Below are 21,766 nucleotides of genomic sequence, written 5' to 3'. Positions count from 1 at the left end.
TCTTACTAATTTCAGGGAATCTTTTGGGTTGAGCAGTACACAAAAACACTTTTTACTTCCCGTGGTTAAACCCTCTGAAAGAGGAACCAATGCGAGTGGGTCCGTGTTTCACTGGGACCTAAATCATCATTACAACAGGTTGTTTACATCGGAAGTGCAAAGCTGCGTGGGATATACGCTGAAGCTGCTGGAAAATACGCGTTGAAGCGGAGCAAACGTGTTTCTTTAACCTTCAGATTAAATAATAATAAATTCCTCTCAACCTCTTACTAAAAATGTGCGCGTATAAATAGTGTCAGAGATGCCCTGACACACTAAAAACACACGGCAGGATGCTGGTGAGCTACAGCAGCAGCTCAGAGGAGGACAGTGAGGCGGCTGATCCAAACAAAAGTTTGTCTCGAAAGTGTCAAGAGGAAGACGGTGCAAACACTGGCAGCCCAGCGAGCAAGAAACCCAAAATTCAGGAACAAGTTACCAAAACAAGGTAGGTGGTGTTGTTCTGTACATTAAGGGACTGTTCTGTATTTATCAGGAGGATGGTGGCTGTGCAGTGTCTGTTTTATTTTCGCTTTTTGTTTCCCAGAGCTTTAAATAATTTTCCTTGAGCCTTTCTGAGTGGCTTGGAGGAAATTGCACGACCCTCCCTCCACTGTTATTAGTTGTTAGATTTTAAAAACATACTTTTTTTTATGTTATATTATGTTTTTTTTTTTTACTCTTTAAAGCCTAATGTGCTGTTTTCAAACAGCACAGGAGTATTTTAACCTTTGAACCCTAAGTAAATTGGTGTGATTGTTTTTTAACATGGGATAAAAGATAATGAGCACCTTGGTAATAAATTACACAAATTGCAAGAAAATTGTGTATTTAGAAAATTAAAAATAGCTAGGAAAAGGGAAAGCTTTGTTTATAACTATTATAATAACCTATTTAAAATTATTTCATCTAATTATTGTAATTTTTAAAACCTTTTAAAAACTTTTTAAAAGTCTTGATTTGTCTTGATTTTTTAAAAGTTTCTTTTAAATTTTATTTCTTTTACATTCAAATTTTCTGGTAATTTTTCTTGTATATTTTATGAATTTGTTGCTAATTTTTTCTCAGGTTTTAAAGGGTTAAAAGTGATAAGTTTTTTTTCATTCTTGTTGTGTATGCTGGTTAGTTAGTTCAAATAGTTTATTTTTGACAAAGTTTTAAATGAGACGTAAAATAAATTGATTTTGATTAAACATCTATCACTTTTAAGCATAGATTTGTTAGATGCTTCTTTTTTTTGAAGCATTTATCCCACATAATATGTTTAAGGACCATCCAGAATTTGAAAACCCAACAGTAATTTCTGGTTTAACACTTTCTGATAATTAGTGTAATTTTGGAAATTTTTAAAGAAAACATGTCAAGTTTGGAAGTTATGTTTTCTTTAAAAAAAAACTGTAGGTAATATAGATACAAAATACAGCCATTTAAAATTTTGTGTCCCTCCTCTAAGCCAGAAAAAAACATAACTCCAACCCCAGTGCTGGTAAATAATAAACAGTTTTTAGGAAAATTGCTAGAGTTTTTTTGGAGGAAGAGGACGCTACAAAGAACACCATATCTGAAAATTAAGGACTTTTCATCAAGCCTGGGCAGACCCCTGGATGATAAACTCACTGGTCTCACTGGTCTCACTGGTTTCCATCAGGCTGCCTCTCCCTGGTCGCCTGTTGGACATGTTTCCAGATGAAGAGGACTCACAGACTGAAGACAGTTCTCTTCATGGTGGACGTCTCCGCTCCTTCAAACACGAGAGAGGCAACTGGGCCACATATGTTTATTTTCCATGTAAGAAACACACTGTGCTGTCGATGACTGATCGATCACTTATTATTTATTAAACCGGATTCCTCACCTAATTTGGATTCTTGCGTGCGTGTTTCCCTCTTTACGTCAGACCATCCTGAGGAGGAGTTCGGGGAGTTGTTGGAGGAGCTGCTGTCCTTGGCCGGGGCCCGTGGCGTGGTTCTGACCCCGCAGGAGGAGTTCCACCTCAGTCTTTCACAGACGGTGGTGCTGAGACACCACTGGATCCAACCGTTCACCCGGAGCCTCAGGGCGGGCCTGGTGCACTGCAAGAGGTTCGCTCAAACACACATGCACAAGAGGATTTGATTTTTACAAAATTAAATAAATAAACTACATTTTATGTTAATTTGATTTGCTCATTTTTCCATCTTTATACTACTGTGAGCTATTGTGCAAAGCATACGCAGTATACACAGGAAGATATTTGAAGGACAGATCATTTAATTGCTCATGCGACAAAAAAAAGTGTCAGTTGCAAAAGGTATTAAGAAAATGGATATGCTGCTTTTTTAATAAGTATCACAATAGAACAAGGCAAGATAGTAAGACAAAAGGAAATTAAATGTTGAAGAGAAATTAAACAATGCAGAGAGTACAGTCATATATGATCTGCGGAGCCCTTAAAGTCACCAAAGACTTTTTTTTTCCTTAAATATTGTGCAAATAAGATAATGATACTAACTCTTTCATGTGTGCACAAGATTTTTTTTTAAATTCCAATTTTCTGGACTTTAGAGGCTCTGTAATCTTCATAGTATTACCATAAATTAGGGGTTGACCAATATTAGTTTTTCAGGGACGATACTGATACTGATTATTAACAGTGAATGAGACCAATAACCGATATTTGGAACTGATTTGCATTTACAATAAAAATGAAAATCTTTCTGTGAATATTTAGAATTTGGAATATGACAAATTCCAACACAAAACTTTGTTTAAATGCCTTTAGCAAATGTTTGAGATCATATACAGCAAGTTCCTACCTTTTTTAAAAATAAAGTCAAGTGGAAATTTAAATTAAAAAAACGAATAAATGAAAAAAAGCTCCCAGAGGTTTTAGAAAATAAAAGTTTCTCCCATGCTGACACTTTACAGCTGATTTAATGTGGAAATTTCATTGTAGCCTTTTGTTGTTGGCAGGTTTGCGTGCTCAGCGGGGAGACTGAAGGTCTATTGCAACGCAGAGAGGACGAGGTACAGCCGCAGCCTTCAACTGTCTCTTTCTCATAGTTACAAAACATTTATGATTTGAACCAGCTAAGGTTCTTTAAACTTGAAAAAATCTCTGTGACACTGCTCAGATTTTACCAAAAAGTTATTGACTTATCTGTCAAAAATACATTTTAAGTCCTAATGTGTTTTATTTTCCTGAGCATCGATTCTTCATGGTTGGGTGACCTGTATGTTTCTGTTGTCCCCTGCAGGACGTTTCTGGGGATGGAAGTGTCCACTGGGCATGCTCAGCTGTTGGACCTGGTCCAAGTAGTGGACAGAACAATGACGGAGTTTCATCTGGACACTTTCTATGAGGTTACTGTCTTATTCGTGTATTTTAACACACAAATAAGTTTACTGCTGGACCAGATTGTGTGTAAGGTTGCAAACAGCACCACTACAAAATGTGGGAGTTTTTTTGGTGTGGCTGGCTGGCTCTGAAATGAAGTGGACCAGGTGGCGTATTAAGGAAGCTCAGGAGGCAATAAAAAGGGCAGGAATTTATTAACTAAATTTGCAACAGAAACAGGAGAGCAAAAGTCCCAGGAAACTTAGCCAAAACAATTAAGGCAAAATCAACTGAAAAGAAAAACCACAGCCTCTCAGCAAGCTGCAAACAAAAAAATCGTCCAACCCCAGTCACAGCCCAGGTGTCCTAATAACCCCACCTGGGCCCACTCTGATTGGACTTGGATGAGTGCCAGAGGGTTAGGGTAAACCAGGAGAGGAAAATAACCATCAGACACGTCCTAGAGGTCAATTTCAGTATTTGGTTGGCAAACTTTAAACAGTTACACCAGAATCACTTCATAGTTATCCCTAGGATGATCCACACTCCCCAAATCCTCTATTTGTCACCAGGTCCTGATCACAGCCAGAGGAACTCAGGCTGTGATCACCCCCCCCATCCCCCCTTGCAAAACATACTTATTATAGATAAACCAGGTGACAAGAAGAAATGCAACAACAAACACAAACCCTGGTTTCTAAAAACCCAATTTTGAGTCATTTCAGTGGGAACAATAGAGAGAAAACACTTAATTGGCAGCTTCGGTCTGACTAGCAGGACGCAGGTGTCCTAATCAAGCCTGACGTCAGTGACTGCTATTGGGGGTCGGGGGGTGGGGGAGGGTAAGGGGAGAACCCTTTCACAGCGTGTCACCCTTTTTCTTTTGCTCAAGTGTTGATACCGTGGGAATTTTTGGTGAAACGGCAGGGTGCAAAGTAATTAATGGGGTGTTTTTTTAGTTTGTAGCATTGATTTAAGCTAAAAGAACAGGTGTGTTTTTACTCTAAAACACCCATTACATTATTTAGCATAATTTATTATTTAAAAAAATATCAGTATTAAAAACACGAACAGATCATCTAAAAGAGACTGAAGCAGCACACACCTGCGTCTTACCTCCATAATGTTCCCTGTGATGTGTTTTCTAGGATCCATCTTTCCACGTGAGTCTGGCCTGGTGTGTTGGAGACCTGACAGAAAAGATGAAGGGGAGCATTCAGGGGATGCAGGTACGGGGACATCTTTTGTCTGTCCATCTTTCAACATTCAACGTTGACTTCACTGTGTGTTCATTTTCCATCCAAATAATTCCACTGTTATTCCAGTTTGGTTTCATGCATGTGCCTTAGATAACAAAACTTTGTCAAAATCATACAGAAGTCTGTTGTTTTTTGCATGTTTCATTCAGATCATAGAGTCGTGCAGGAATGAGTCCTAAAACCCGGAAATTAGTTAGCATTTCAGCGTTTGTGTTTAAGTCAATGTTTTTTTTTTAATGGTTTTTAAGTTCGATGCCTGAAATAAGGTCTATGGTTAACACAAGCTGAAGAGACTTTAATGTTTGTTCTACGACATAAAATACATAATTAAATAACCCACTATTCACTTTGAAGCTTGCTAAAAAAGTAGCTAAATGACACTACAGAACATCATCAGGTGGTCTTCATTTGTGAGAATTATCTTGTTGAACAAAAAAGTAACATAAATGTTTGTTAACCAAAGAGCTTATTTCCTGCAACGGCCCAAAATCCACTGGAAAAATCCCGTAGGCTTTTTTACGATGGAACCAGGGCGATGCTAACTGACATGTCAGCCTACAAAAAAATGTCATCCGTGCTTCACTCCACTCTAACAGCAGCTGAGATATCTTTGGGTGTCGAGGACAGAACTTCGACTCAGCTACTGGAGTTTTGACTGAATGAACTCACCAGCTGATTATTGTTCTCACGTCTCGTTTTTTGCTCGGTAGAGTCTGATTGATGACCACGAAGACGGGCCATTTACGCTAAGGTTGGACTGCGAGGAGCTGCGTTGCAGGACGGGAAACAAGGTCTTCCGCTTCCCTCTGCAGCCCTAAAATTTGACCGATGACCACTGGACCTTTACAGCTGTGTTCCTCTTAGCCACATAAATGAGCTGGAAACATACTCATGTCGTGGTGCAATAACAATATGTTGTATTGATTGATATGTGGCATTTGCCAACATAGACAATCAAGACTCTGTCAAAGATGAGAAAAAATGATGTATTTTAATACTGTATATAAATAAAGTTGCGACTGGTTTTATACTAACATTTGCATGAGAGAATACTAACGCTAATAGATATGCTCAGGATTTAGAAAGGCTGACGTGTGACTAAAATGTGTGAGAAGCTGCACATTTTAAGGGGTGACATGAGCACTTCCTGGAAAAGGAAGTTGTGGACTTAATGAGCACTGAAACCACAGCGAGCGGTTCCAAAAACACGCAGTCACATCTCATCTTTTAGCCTCACTGACAAGAACACGGAGGGGAGTTAGTCATAACTTAACACAGTTAAACTAAAAAGCACAAAAATAAACTGTGTGAAAAGTTTACCAGACGGATTTACCGCCCAAAGAAAAGTCAATGTCTGATTGTAATATTTGAAATATTTTACTCTCTAGAAGGCAACACATGTTTATAACACACATTTATGATAGTTCACAGCAGATATGATACTCAGATTATATCATCTTGGTTGGCACAGTACAATCACTCAGGTCAGAGAGATTCTGCACGTCCACGAGGACAAGGAATCGGGGTTTAAACTCTGCACTTGGAACTTTTCAAGTCTGTTGAAACAGAGGAAATAACAAATAATAAACAGTAAAGGAAACATCAAATTTATACTATAAAACAAAAAAAGTCCACTAATTTGTGCCTGTGTGAATCCAGTCCTTTAAGGCAGCTGGTTCAGACCAAACCGGGGCACAAAAATACACACAGATCCATCAAAATGTTCTCTGCAGGACATGGGAAGTGAAGAGACAGAGCTTGATGAAGCAGGTCATTTAATTTGAAATAATAGACAAATGCAAAATCACTGATGTCAATTGTTTATAAAATGGCCTGTCTCTACTATTTGGCCAGTTTTCAAAGGTCAAGAACAAAAATTTAAGTGAATTTGATTTGTTTAAACTTTTTGGAAATGGTGCATAATACGCTCCAGCTTGACCTCAAAGACAAAAGTTTGACAAAATGAAAATTGGTGCTTTTCCCTTCATTTCATGAAGCATATCAGTGGATAAAGCTGTCATCACATGACCAAAGCATTAAACTTTGGACAGGACAACTGAGCTATCGCCACAACTACTGAGCAAACACGACATGCAGTTGAAAGCACCAAAAAAAAGCTACAAATTGGACCTTGATTTCATTACAAACACTCAATTGTTAAAAAGGGAGCTCCATTATTTTTCAAACTGGACCATTGTTTCCACGTGTTTCTGTGTACAAGTGATTAAAGCTGGTTATATTCTGTTTTGAGTTCAAGTCTCACTAAAAAAAATATAAATAAATAATGCTCTGAAATCTTGCAAGAGGTGACTTGTTGTAGGAAAAAAACTGAAAATGCGAGCAGAAGTTGGAAAGAGGAGTGTTGGTAATAGACTGGAAGTGTATCTTTCTCTTAAAGATTTTCATTATCATGACTCAATATTTAGCTGTTTTCAACAATGAGGAAAAGTCTGCAAGATTTCAGAACCAGACATCCTCTTAAGTGAAGACATTGACACAAAACAGACCGGAACAAGTGGAAGGTGGGGGTTCCTACTGTCATGGAAAACCTGGAAAAATCATGGAATTTCACAATTACATTTCCCAGGCCTGGAAGAGTCACAGAATTAGTAAAAAAAATAACTAAACGTTTTGGAATTTTGTTGTGTGTAATGAAATTGTTACAATAATCTTCCATGAATAACCTTTGTAATATAACGGCAAATTACTTTTATGTAGCTGGCGACGTAACGCAGCTCAAAAATGCGTCTATGTGATAAATGTTTTAACATCACATTCGCTTTAACATTTTCTCCCTGGGTTCGTCCTTCTGTATGCCAGCTCAAATAATGTTTGATTAGAATCTGACATGTTTGATTAACACTGGTCAAGTGAGGCAAAAAAAAATCTTTGTGTCCTTGAAAAGACATGGAAAAGTTTGGAATGAGAACTCTGGGTAACATGCAGCATTTCTCTGTAGGGGTCCTTTTCGTAATGTTGTAAGACACCCATAATATATCATATAATTTGATAGGGCGAACATGCATTTTTAGTAGTTATACCACAGCAGTTTTCTTACAATACTTGACCATGAAATGTTCCCACAGGTCACTTAGACACAAAAACATGGGAATATAGAGTCCAGGATGAAAAACACTGGAGTCCCTTTTTAAATGTTTGACTGGAGAAAGAGTCTTACTAACTAAATTCAACTCCTGTCATTGATTAAGATCATGAGATGTGATTTAGAGTTCCTGAAAAGCCTAGTAAGTGGACTTTGAGTTAAGTTTTGTCTAAAACAGTTTAATCTTTTTGTTTGACCTTTGAGTGGCTTCAATGTGACTTAAATTAACTTCCACATTTTCCAGGCATAGTTCCAGGCCTTCAGCACACAACTCGTGTAATATGAATAACACAATAAAAACAAAACCCTCAAGGCCATCGAGGACGTACAGCTCAGCCGCATGCAAAAACAAGGTAAACTAAAGGTTAAGTAGAAATCAAATAACAAAAAAGAAGAAGGAAGTTGTTTTGGTTCTGAACATTTAGCAAACACGGAAACGTGACCTGTTGCACTGAGAAAGATACAAAAACAGTATGTGCTTAACTATTTAGCCGAAAAAACATTAAAGTCAAAGGAGCTCAGAAATCTCTTTTACAACATTAATAAAAAGATCTGTCATTGATTAATAACTCTGGAAAGTGGCACATACAGTTTATCCCTGCCTTTAGACGTGCACAAACACGTCATATATCAGAATAACGTGGATTTAGTAGGTAAAATATCGGGTTCTTTAAAAGCTGAGACCATTATAAAAGTCACTGTATTTAGGCTTTTTTAACAGTAAACAACCTGACATCAACATAAGTTGTATAATTACAGCTATAAAATTAATTTAAAATTAATTTAATCCTGCAATTGTTTTACAAAATTTCAATACTTTTCCTTGAGCAACGAGGCATGTACAGAGGAATAACTTGGCAGTCAATGTTCAGAGAGACAGGCGAGACACTGTCTGTCCTTCATATGGCCATCTGTGTGTGTGTGTGTGTGTGTGTGTGTGTGTGTGTGTGTGTGTATAAAGCCATCAGCCTCAGTTTCTGCCTGCGTCAGGGAGAGAACAGCACAGTCTTTATGTAAGCCACAGTCGTGAAGTTCAACAGCATGCTCACATGTTCGTTCCCTGGAAGCTCTTGTAACATCACTGGCTGTTTCTGCTTTCCCACCCACCGCCTGCACTGGATGGCGCTCTTGAGGTTCACTGTCCCATCACCGTCACCGAACACCACCGTGGGCTCCACGTCGGGAAACTTGTCTGAGTACTGGAAGCCCTCTGACGTGGGGATGCCGGTGCCGTACAGACAGTGGACGGCCACGCCCGGGGGCGTGAGGTCAGCCACCAGCGGCTCCGTGTCCTGCCGCATCAGCCAGCCGTCCTCAAAACCGATGTCTGAGTAGAAGCGCTTGTAGTCCAGCACAGTGTAGTTGGTGGTGGGAGTCTGCACCAACACCTGCAGGTGGATGGAGAAAATAAAAGATGCTTCTGAGTTGTTTGATTTGGTTACTTCTGCCTGATGCTTAGAGGAGCTGTATGTGACATTCAGATAATAATAATAATCCGGTTTCTTACAGAGGCAACATAACAGTAAGAGCCAGACAATAATGCCGAACTAAGGCCAGATAAAATTTAACGTAGAATCGATCAACAATTTCAAAACAAAAATAACAACGACATCCCACACCAATAAGAGTAAAAAAAACTATTCTATGAATATTAGCAGTAAACACAGAGTGACTACTAGTGATAAAATTAAACCCAATCAAGATGGAATAAAAAAATAAATTAAAAGACAAACTAAAATAGATTAATTAGCATAGACAAGACTGGCTAGTCACTAACTGTCAGTTTGATGGGTTTATCAAAGCTTTTCGGCTGGTAAAGAGGTTGATGAGAGTTAAGTTTGCTTGCAGCAAACCAAAAAAATTGCTAAAAGACCCTAAAATGTCTCATAGAGTTAAGGGGAGCCAAAGACTGATAAAGCTCTGCAGGTTGTTACTTGTAGTTATACTGTAAAACAACAGAAATCAGTAAAGCTTTATGGCTAAATTTTGATTAAAATTTCCGCTGTTGACAAATACTGAGCACAAGAAGGAAAGTGTAAGTGCAAGAAAATGATGATGAAATGATTCAAGAAAATGTGTGTGCGTGTCCACACACACACACACACACACACACACACACACACACACACACACACACACACACACACACACACACACACACACACACACACACACACACACACACACACACACACACACCTGGTCTTTGGGCCAGGAGTGGGCGTAGGGGAGCAGCCAGGAGGTGGAGACAGCGGTACGTTGTTGGGAGCGAATCTTCAACGGGCTGATCACTGGGATGCGGTTATTATCACCTGAAAGCAGAGACACCAGTGAAACCAGTGAGAGAGAACTGAAACTAGTATTTCCAGACACACGTCCAAAACCAACACGGAGTTTGACCATGTGATTTCTTTAGAAAAAAAGTCCACTCGTGAGACATACACTGCCAGTCACAAGTTCGGAATCTCCTGCTAAAAAACTTAACTGGGTCCACTACGGCATATCTTTAATAGTCTTTCATGCTTTAACCCTTTGAAACCTGGAACGACATCAGTTTTCACGTGCTGCTTTCAGACGCCTTCCACGTGCATTCAAACCTTTGAAACCTGAGCAGGTTTGATTTCTTCCAAAAATGTGGCTGAAGAGGAAATGAGAAAAAAATGGCAAGATATTTTGAAAAAAGAAAGACCTGTAATGAGAGAGAAAGGTCGTGATAGAGAGAGAGGAGAAATTATTGAAGAGATGAAATGAAAAGGAAAAAATATATATTTATAAATTACAAAACTAAAAAAATATATATTTTTTGTTTTCGTTTTGTTAGTGCTTTTCATCTTTTTCACTGTTTTTTTTAAAAAACATTTTCCCTTTTTTGATAAATTTTACTTGTAATTTACAACTTCATCCAATGGTTTTTTTAAAAGAAATCAAGCCAATTTGCTCAGGTGTTAAAGGGTTAAGGTTGTAAAAAGTCATTTTTCACTAATAGAAAAGGAGCTACAGTGTAACAACGACAGATGGACAACAACACGGATTCAGACTTGCGGGATCGTGCTTTCCATAATGCTGCAGCAAACAAAGGAAAAGCAAGATGTAGCTATGTATCATATTTAAATGAAGCTTCACTTCAACTTGTCAGAGCTGGTAACAAGGATGTGCGTTACATCTGACTCATTTTAAGGCATAAAGGTTTTTTTTATGGGAAAAAATTGTCTAAAGTGTATATTTGCTGAACAGAGATGAGCTTTTAAAGGTTTGAATAAATGCCTGAATACTTACTTTAATCCCGACTCAGGACGTTTAGTTGAGCTACGGTTAAAGCTCGATTAGGCCATTTAATTGGACAACCATCCTTGTCCCATTGTACAAGCACCGGGGCAGAATTGATTTATTGACAGAAGTATGTCCAACTCCACCAAAGCAGGTGGAGATATGCTCCCTTTCAGCTGCTTGCAATAAACTTATATTATTTCTACAGTTAATGATACAGAATCACAATCGTAACTGTTTATTTAACTTCGGGGTAGAAAACCGCTGAAAATATAATCAAACAGCGCTGAGTAAACTCTGCCTTCACTGATTACCTTCAAGCCACCTAAAAAAAATCAATATCAGTTAAAGTGTAGTCTATGCTATATTTAAAATGTTTTCACTGCTCTACCTTGCTGTAAGACAGCCCTTAAAGACGGGGATTTGAAGCCGTTACATAAAAACCACGAGAGAAAAACAGTCATTTTACTGCACTGAATGGTACAGTTGCTGGTTTAACGCTGCCTCCATCAGCTGTTGTGTAACATAAAAAGGAGAAAAAATTCAATTGCAGTGAACGCTTAAAATGATATTTATTATTTTCAGGTGGCTAAAGTATGTTTTGCTGCGGCCCCGTCTGCAGCAGTACATCACTTAGTTTCAGTGCCGGTGTTGTAGAATTGTATTTTATTTATCAGAGCAGGGGGTGGTTTGGGTTTGACTACTTTAAATTTAAAATAAATATAAAATACTACATTTTAAAGTTAAGTCACAGGTGGAGAGGGGAAGGCAACTATTTACCAACATACAGATTCTGATGAAACTGATGAAATTTGGTCCTTGCAGTTCTGAAGTAATCTAATAGAGGAACCGAGGGTGGATGACAGTTATTTCACAGGCTGTTTCCTTCATATTATTAAAAACACTGAACTCTTCCACTTCTGACTTTGATGGCTGCAGGGGATGATTGTGATGTTTTGGGAACTTGAGGGACTACTCAATGAGGAAATTAAACAACACCATTAAATTGCAAATTCTCTTGGGGAATACTGGTGTGCGTGTGTGTGTAACCGTAGCTGTAACTGTCTACTACAAAACATAACACAGAGTAAAACTACGATCATAAGCACACTAAAACTACTTCCATCTCTTACCAGAGGTGACTACGCGGAGGGTCTTGGCCACCCCGGCCCACGGCGGCCCCAGAGAGATGAAGGCTTTGATGTATCTGTCCTTCCAGGCCTGCGGCTGCTGGTTGAGGAAGTACAAGGTGTACATGTTGCCCATGCTGTGAGCGATGAGCACCACGGGCCCGCCAGCCTTCTCCGCCATCTCTTCAATCATCTGCTGCAGCGCCAGGAAATACTCTTTATTCTCATCTGATAGAAGACAGAAAAAAAACAACAGAGAGAAGTAGTAAACTGATGCGAAATTCCCTGAACTTCAATTAAAACGACAGGGAACAAGAAAATAACATTTGATTGCTTCCTGATTTTGGAGTGGACCAGTTTAATATGTGCCCTGATGAGGAAAATTTCCCACACTGAACAAAGTTACACATCCCTTTTTATTATGACTGCCAAGAATATGTCTTTCGAAATAAAAGCCCAGTGGCAAGGTCACTGATTAATATGGTGTCGGGCAGCTCTGCTGTCGGTTCTTGTTGCTGTTGTTGATCTTCCTTCCCTTTGTCTTTCTTTTTCTTCTATTTCTTCTCATGAAATCTGCCTCCGCATGCATGAAAATATACAAATACTTTGAAACATACATTCGAAAAAAAATGTGGACTAATAAAATTAAAAATAAAAAAAATTAAAATAATAAAAATAAAATTGGAATAAGCTAATGTTTCCCTGGTTCCCTCATTAAAAAGTTTATGAAATTTTTGGATTACAGCAGAAAATAAGCTCTGTGGTAAACAAATATTTTAGATACTTACACATTTTGTTCAGCGAGATAATCTTCAAAAATGAACACCACTTACCACAACACCACAAAAGGATTTTTAAAGCCTAAATGTAATCACCAGAAGTAAAAAGCTAATGTTAGGCCATAGCTGAATCACACCACGGTCACAAGATTTTATGTCACCACCACAAAAAAGCTGTAAAGCCATGTTCAACACGCCTCAATGTGATGATGTCCTGAGGTTTCTGTTGTTTTTTTTTAAACGCAAAAGATTCAAAGTTCAAGTATTTACTGATGTATTTTATGTTGTGGAGTAAAACATGAAAGTCTCTTCAGCTTGTGATAACAACAAATCTTATTTCGGATCAAAAACCAATTCAAAAAATCTTCTGATTTTGAGACCAGAGGTGCTGAAATGATAATTCATTCAGGGTTTAACACTCATTACTGGGGTTCTCTACACTCCTACAGCGACCGTCTACAGATGACAACTTTAAAAATAAAAAAAATTAACCGTACATGCCACGACTTTGCACCTTTCACCAAAACATACCCCCCATTAGGCAGAATATTTCATGTGCTTCACTGCAGCACAGCATCCTCAGACTGACAACTGATACAGCCAGTTCATGAAATTATCCAAAAATGAGCTCTGTTGCCTAAAAAACTACAGTAAACTGTAGTGTAAACAGCTGAGGCAAATTCTCACTAAATAAATCTCCATTCTTCATAATAAAGACAACATTTTTCATGATGTCATGGTAAAAGTTGTGTTGTAAATTTCTGAATTTTACCTCAAAGATAAAATCTTACTGGAATCATGAAATCCATGAGAATGAAATGTGTGTTTTGGGTTTTAAATTTGAGGGCTCATCATTCATGAGTTAGAATAATGGCTGAGGGGTTGAATGTAAGTCTGCCTGTGTGTGTGTGTGTGTGTGTGTGTGTGTGTGTGTGTGTGTGTGTGTGTGTGTGTGTGTGTGTGTGTGTGTGTGTGTGTTTGCTTACTGGGAGCTTTCCTCCAGTCATAGGGAGCTCCTCTGACATCATCACCTCTGGTGTAGCCCCACTCTACCAGCGCCTGCACTATGGTGAAGAAATACATGCCTACGAGACAGAAACACAAACACAAGATAAGAAATAAAGCATCATACGTTTCAGTCTCATATCCAGTGAGAAAAGTAAAAATCTTCCTGCTTGTATTTTTTTTAAGATGACCCATTAACCCTTTAGAACCTTTAGAAAACGACTCTGTTGTTCTACGTCAGACGCCTTTCACGAGCATTTATACCTCTGAAGAGAAAATTGGTTTTATTTCTTTTGAAAACGTGAAAAAAAGGCAACGAGCAACCTGACAAATTGTCAAAAAATATCCAGAAATTTGCCAAAACTTTTATTTAATTGTTATGTTACAGAAGAAAAAAGTATAATTCTTTTTATTGTTCTTATTTTTAGCACTTTCTTAAGGTCATTTTTTGTTATGTTTGGTTTTTTTTTCTTTTTTTGTTTTTTATTGTATATATACATATATATACTTGTTTGCTTATTTTTGGGGGCCATTTCTTTTTAAGTTGCTAAATGCTTTCTTCTAATATTTTTGAAGAAATGAAGCCAATTTGTTCAGCTTTCAAAAGGTTAAGGGCCTTGAGAGTGAGGACATTTTGCCCAGTTCTCCCTTCTCTAAAGACTTGTCCGTTTTTGGGTCTTTAACTCACCCACACTGCGCTTGCTTGGGTCCAGATACTCCAGTGAATATGTCTCTCCGAACCCCGGGACACGGATGTTCACACCCGGAGGGGACGAGGTGCTGTGTGTGGTCTTGTTGTAGATCAGCCTACACACACACACGCGCGCGCACACACACACGCGCGCGCACACACACACACACACACACACACACACAGTCACAAGGACAACTCGATCAGTGTCAGTTCTGCATCTGTGGTGCACACACACACACACAGATATACAACTACCTCTTACAACTGAAGCACTTCCCATTTTAAATCACTGTTTTACTACCATCTGATGGTTTTGTGTAACTCTAAAACTTCAATGCAGATGTGAGAGACGTCTTGTTTGCCAAGCTGAAATGAAACATTTGCAAAACAAAATTTCCAAACTACAATGAAATTTACATTTTTGACAATACAGCTGAAGCTATTTCAAAACTTTCAGCTGACTCACACAGTTTAATCTGTGCTGTGTCCAACTAGCGTGACGCACCTTTACATGTACAAACCTGTCGCATGACGCATGTCTCATCCAAATATTTTTACTCTGTCATTAAGCTAGTCAAGGTTAGTTTTATTGATTTGGGCATGGGAAGGTGGAGGGGGGCACAGAGCGAGAGAAATGAAGCGTGAGCTGCGATTTGTGTCAAAATCCGTCCTCCTTCATGAAGTGGACTTAAAGGCAACATTAAACTTCCTGTCTACATCTCCGAAAGTCGCCATATTATGGGTTCAACTCCGGCCCTTTGCTGCATGTCACAAAAATAATAACACAATAACGTAAAAATAAGACAATAAAGTAAAAAAAAAAACAGTTATGGTCTTATTCTTACTATATTAAGCTGAAAGTTTCATGATATTTAGATTCTATCTAGATTATAATTAGTATCATAGATTAAAGTTTACTGGAATTAACAAACAAACATTTTAAAAAGCAACATGACCAGTATTATGGACATGAAACAATGTTTGTCTTTTTCCAGTTCTACACTGTGGTGAGTTTAGGTCTTTTGCCTTTGAAGGGCTAAACAGGAGGTGCAAAAACCAATAATACAAGATGGATCCATTTATTAAGGCTCTGGGAACCTGAATCCCCACCAATGTTCTCAATAAGTAATTTAGGTTAATAATAAAAAAGACATTAGCCTCAATCCAAATTTAAAATATTGTCATTTTTAGTTTTTTCACAGTTTCCTGAAGCTGGGTTGATTTCGGTGTGTTTATCCCTGATCCGTATCACGTAATATTAATAAAGCCAATCAAAAACTTAACATGCCTTCAAATTAATGGATTTTGGCTGGCAAAATCAACACGAACATGTGCAAGATGAGCAAACTTTGCATAGATAATTGCTGTGTAACTGAAACTACAGACGCAGTTTGCTTAATGACTCTTCTTGTGCTACAACTGTTACACTATGTTTCAGCATTCAGCATTACACCTTAAATTTCACTCGAGGACATATTGGCCACTGTTCAGTGAGAATTACATAAACTAGCTTTACATGCAAGCTTGCAAAATTCCCCCTTATTAACATTTGGCTGGATTATGACCAAGAATTTTCCGGATTAACCCCATAAACACTAAACACACATTTGATTTTAAATTGGATACAGTTAATAAATGGTAAATTATTTAGATCAGACTTATTACTGAACTCACTTTGCTGAAAATGGCCATGAAATGTAATTTCTGTGTTTATAATCCCTTGAATTTAAAGTAATCCCTGAGTTTTAAATTAACTGGTGTGTATCTGCAATAGGTTATTTGTAACCACAAAGCTGTGCCAGACAGTCATGAGTGCAGTCACATGATCAGCCAGTTTTACCAGTTATCTGCTGGTGTTGCCTTTATTTCACAATAAAAGCACACTGTAGTCAAGATAACTTAATCGAAGATAATCAAATCAACCCTTTAACTATTTGAAGATTAGATTTATATAGATGAGAACACACTCATTTTGGATCTCATTTTGAAATATTGTTGCTCACAACCTCGTGTCTAAATGAACAATAACAATATAAAAGCAACATCTATTCCCTTGCTCCAGTAAAACATCAAAAAATACGACTGAGGGCACATTTTTAATGATAAGGACTGTAGAGACAGCCATTTTTTCAAACAATAATACTTGGTGAATTAAGAAATGGATTTATTCTATATACACTTATTTTATTGGGTAAGAGATTTATTTTTGAACTGAAAGAAAAAGAACATTTGAAATTTTCAAATTTTTTCTCTTTTTTGAAATATTATTTTAGGTTGGAGGGCATTATTGCAAACAGACAGCGGACAATTAAGGACCGTGAAATAAAATGTAATACATTAAGGCCATGTTAAGAAGACTGATGATCATGATGACTGTGTTTTGTTTTTGTCTTTTCTTTTTGTTTTTTTTTTTCTTGTTTTCTTTTTATTTTTACTCGTTTTGTGGCATCCGTTTGTGGTAATCTTGTGTGTATTGTTTTAATGTTATAAAAAAGAAAAAACTATGTGATACGATAAGTTGTAAAACACAGTTTGACTCAATATCTGACCTGTAAGTGTTTTTCAGTTGATGCTGAGGGAGACTAACGCTATCTCAGCCTCTGTTTCCTTCCATACCTCGATGATAAACGGAGGGTTCAAAGGTCAGTTTATCTAATGTAGGTTGATGACTGTTTACACAAAGTCAACCAGTTCAACAATCCCGTCTACCTCCTCTATTATCCTATAGTATCAGGGCTTTTTTGGAATTTGCACCACAGCTTGTCCCCCCACAAAAACAGCAAATATTTTAACCTATATGGTCACAGTTTAACTATAAAAATTGAATTTTCATGATCTTGTCACACAAAATAAGATAGGAACAAAAGCTGGAAAACAGATCAGATTTCTCTGCTGCCATAAAATTAGTTCAACTGGAAATCAACAAATGTTTTACAAGAGAACATTTTGTTACTTGATCACTGACCGACAAAGCTTCATTGATTTCTGAACACGAGCAGAAAGACGCACGTCGTACCTTATGTTGTCTATCCAGCAGTCGATGGCCACTGGGACCAGCAGCTCCAGGTTGAGCCACAGAGTGAAGAAGGAGTCGGTCTTCTTGTAGCAGATGTAATGGACCACACTGGGTTTATCCAGCTTCGCCTCTAACTGGTTTCCAAGATCCCCTGGAACTGCAACGAGCCACATTAGCAATGAGTCACATATCGGAAACATCTCTGTCACCGAAAGACTTTTGATTAATAACATGGATATTACAATAAGACATCAGCAACACACGGGTCTTCAATGATTATCCCGTGTTTACCCCGCTTCCACACTGTCATACATTTCTAAATAATATACTTTTTCTCAGTTCTTAATAATTCAACTTTAGCTAAATGTGTTTGATATTTTTCTCCTTGCTTTCCTTCTTCTCCTCACGTGCATTAGCAAACAACATGCACAAAACATTAGAAAACAGCCCAAAGCAACGTAGGGCTGTCAGGAAAATCAGAATTTTAAACTCTACAGCAGTACAATATTGCACAAATAAAAAGAAGGACAAAAATATATTTTAAATTAACGACTTACACATGTGCTGGTATAATAAAAGTCACTGAACACACACCTCCAGTCACGTGGTGGTTTGTTGCCGGAGAGAATGGCGAAACAGCAGCAGGTTTATGGCCTGTTTATTTTCTTTCCTGTTGTTTCATCTTTGCAGTCTTGGGTTGAAAATATGACTGTAGACCTTTTTACTATCATGTATAATTAACAAAGATCACGAGGTACTGTAAAAGTGCGCAGTTTAATATCACTTTAATGCTGAAAAACAAAACAAGACAACAGCTAGTGGAAATTTTTAACATTGCTGACTTTTTTAAAAGACTTTGAAACTTATTTAGACCTTTAAACTCTTCTACAGTTCGTTGATATGTAAAGATTGCTGTACATGTTTGGACATACATCTGTTAATATTTGTCTATTTTTTTAAAGGTATATTTGTCCTGATATTTGGACTTCAGTGTGACAGAAAAAAGGTAGATGCATCGGGGTAAATGTCTCTTGAAAATACACAGGCAGCACTATCAAAAGGAACTGGTACAACAATATTAACTGGGAGGTTTTTTTTCCAGAAATGTTATGTTGACATTTTGAGCTTTTATTTTTGTCATAACAGCACAAATGACATTATGAGCAGGTATGATGAATATCCACCACCACCTCTACCACATGGGTGCATTTTTGCAGCAAATTTCACAGCTTAAAGAACGTGCTGGTTCAAGTTATATTCTCTGACAGTGAGATCTGACTGACTAAAGGTCTATGTTTCTTCCTCTTTTGGCTGTTAGTTTTGCATTCTGTCACATTTGCATAATTACATGTTAAACGGGACCTTCTGGTTGCCTCACAGTCAGTGTAACACAATTACAGGAGCTAAACACCAGCTTTTGCCTAAAACTGTAATGTTTTACAATGTGTGGCTGTTTGAATGAATCTGAATGTGAAATAGTCATTTAAAGGTTTGTTCAACTGCAGTTTGTACATGCTGTACTGTATCAAGTGATACTCAGCTTACAGCCCGCCGACCAAATCTGGGCCCCGATAGGGTGCCAGGTGGCCTCCCGACTGCTTTATAATTCACAATAAAAATAAAGTGATTCACACTGGGAACTGTTTTCAGACTTTTAGCATACATAAGGTGCCAGAGTGCATAAAACAGCATCGAAAAAGAGCTTGTTTATAAAAAAAAGTGCCAGTGGAGGATCCCCCTAATAAGCCCCTAATGTCCTAAAATCTGAGAAACATCTTATATTCTAGAGATCACCTAAAATCAGAAAAAAACATCCTAAAATCCTAGAAATATCCTAAAATCGTAGTGATGTCCTAAAATTCTAGAAACATGTATAGGGTTGCTGTGACTGGCCCCTGGCCTCCTGTCTTTTTGCAAAAGTGGCCCCTAAGCAAATCAAGTTGAGTATCTGTGGTTTAATCCATTACACAGTGTTTCCAGTAAGAAGTATTTAGAGATGAGTCACCTTCACAGTTTGTATTATTATTAGTAGCAGTAGTAGTATTATATAAACAAACAGTTGGTACACACAGAGACACACTAACTGTATGACCACAAGCACAAACAAACAGCAAGAGATCACTGTAGGTCAAGCAGCTACACAGGCTCTTATCACACACGTGTAGACCGACAGGCTTTGGTTATATCTTGGCCAAACACAGATAAGGTTCCTCTAAACCCATGAGACCCTTTCGATATTGGAGTGAGGAAATTAAGATATTTAAAATAGTGACAAGTGATATTACCCTGGAATATGAGCTGAAACAGCTAAAAGTTAACTTATATTGGGTTTAAACAGAGTATAGAAAAGTCTAGAAAGAGTCTTCTGCAGTGCTGGAGAGTCTGTTCCAGCTCAGTCATATGATCAGGGTACAGCTCTGACTGTAAACAGTCAACCTTAAGCAGCTCCCACTGACCAGAAAAACAACATGTAGGATTTTTAAGAACAAAAATGCTTAAATATTTACCAGTATCGCAAAAACAAGCCAACATTAGTGTAGTAAAACGTTTTTTTTTCTTTTTTTCCTGATAATCATCGAAAATACCTGAGTTCCTTTCCTTGGCAATACCCAACCAAACTCCGTTCATAAATATAGCAACGTGACGACGCCATCCTTGAAAGCGAAATTAAATCATCAACACAAGAAGATTAAATATATTTTCGGGATCTATGGGAACCTTTTTTTGATACAGCACAAACATAATACTCAACACTGCATTTCTTCAAATAAATGTCGACCTGGTACACACTGTTCTCTGCGGCGAATCGCTGATTGTTTTGGTGTAAGAAGATAATGGAACCGACAGGCCAAACATTTAAAAAAGTTTAAATTTAATCGACATACATGCAAATTTTATTCATCTTTGATAGCCGAATTTAAGACTGCCAACTACTGGTTTTAAAAAAGCTAAAAATTCACTTTAAAATTCATATCAGGTTTGCGACATACACGGGAAGTTTAAATTGATTTGTTTTTAAAAGGAGGTTTGGCCCCATCTTGAATATCGCCTCGTAGCTAGCTGTTGAGGATGGCACTGAGTTGCGCAACAATTTGGCAATAAATAGAGAGCTAAACCAGACTAGAAACAGTAAAACACTGAAGAAAACACTTACTGAGGACCACCGGGGGTCTCAGGGGCTGACAAGGCTTGTCGCCGGGACATTTGTCCAGCGGTCTCGCGCTGCTCCGAGCCGACAACAGCAACAATAACAAACCGACTTGGAGCAGCGAGGAGAGGGCGGTTATCCGGTGCCAAGCCGCCATGGCTCCTGATGTCTCATAGCAAATGGGTCATGATGATCTCCTCCTCGGTGTGTGTAGATCTGCAGCGGTGTCGGTTTGCTGTTAAAAGCCCTCTGATAAGATTTACCACAATGTAACCGATCAGTGTACAAGAAGGCGGTATCACGAGGTCCTGATTACAGAGCAATCCAACCGGCAACGCAACTCCAATCAAGCCAAAAGTCATCGACCGCAGATGTAGTCCTACGGACAAGAGATTTGAGTCTCCTCAACTTTATTTGCTTGGGGGGCCACAGGAGGCCAGGGGCCAGTCGCAGCAGCTACATCCACCTTGCAACAGGATTTTAGGACTTTTCTATGATTTTAGGGCATGTCTTGGATTTTAGGACGTTTTTATGATTTTAGGACATTTCTAGGGTTTTAGGGTTTTTCTAGGGTTTTAGGACATTTCTAGGATTTTTGGTTGATTCTATGATTTTAGGACATTTCTAAGATTTTTGGACGATTTTAGGATTTCAGGACATTTTAAGGATTTTAGGACTTTTCTAAGATTTTAGGACATTTCTAGGATTTTTGTATGAGTTTAGGTTTTCAGGATATTTTAAGGATTTGTGGACATTTCTCGGATTTTAGGAGTTTTCTAAGATTTTAGGACATTTCTAGGATTTTTCAATGATTCTAGAATCCCTAAGAAATACAGGATTCTGGGACATTTGGATTTTAGGATTTTGTTTTTGTTTCTAGGATTTTGGAACGTTTCCAGGATTTTGGAACGTTTCCAGGATTTTAGGACGTTTCTAAGATTTTAGGACATTAGGGGCTTAGTTAGGACCTCTGTCATGGGTTGCGAGCGATCCTCCACTGGTCTTTTTTG

General features: G+C 38.0%; 2 protein-coding genes across 2 annotated transcripts; one reads left to right on the top strand and one right to left on the bottom strand.

Moving 5' to 3' along the window:
• Positions 1 to 111: 111 nt before the first annotated feature.
• On the top strand, positions 112 to 5,648 carry usb1 (U6 snRNA biogenesis 1). The gene is made up of 7 exons (XM_042496628.2): positions 112 to 487; positions 1,688 to 1,827; positions 1,937 to 2,120; positions 2,992 to 3,045; positions 3,276 to 3,381; positions 4,504 to 4,584; positions 5,325 to 5,648. Exons 1-7 carry the CDS (start codon positions 333 to 335, stop codon positions 5,430 to 5,432), a joined length of 828 nt encoding a protein of 275 aa, XP_042352562.1. The 5' UTR covers positions 112 to 332; the 3' UTR covers positions 5,433 to 5,648.
• Positions 5,649 to 5,972: 324 nt separating this feature from the next.
• Positions 5,973 to 21,102, bottom strand: pla2g15 (phospholipase A2, group XV). Its single transcript, XM_042496627.2, has 7 exons — positions 20,763 to 21,102; positions 17,609 to 17,765; positions 14,587 to 14,705; positions 13,880 to 13,978; positions 12,118 to 12,342; positions 9,917 to 10,029; positions 5,973 to 9,105 (listed from the first exon to the last, which is right to left on the bottom strand). The coding sequence occupies exons 1-7, from the start codon at positions 20,911 to 20,913 to the stop codon at positions 8,704 to 8,706; spliced, it is 1,266 nt and encodes a 421-aa protein (XP_042352561.2). The 5' UTR covers positions 20,914 to 21,102; the 3' UTR covers positions 5,973 to 8,703.
• Between the last annotated feature and the right edge of the window lie 664 nt (positions 21,103 to 21,766).

Source organism: Plectropomus leopardus, chromosome 7, assembly GCF_026936395.1.
Source record: "Plectropomus leopardus strain MGB_pleo_1.0 chromosome 7, ASM2693639v1, whole genome shotgun sequence".
Classification (NCBI taxonomy): domain Eukaryota; kingdom Metazoa; phylum Chordata; class Actinopteri; order Perciformes; family Serranidae; genus Plectropomus; species Plectropomus leopardus.
This window is presented reverse-complemented; position numbering and strand designations above follow the sequence as displayed.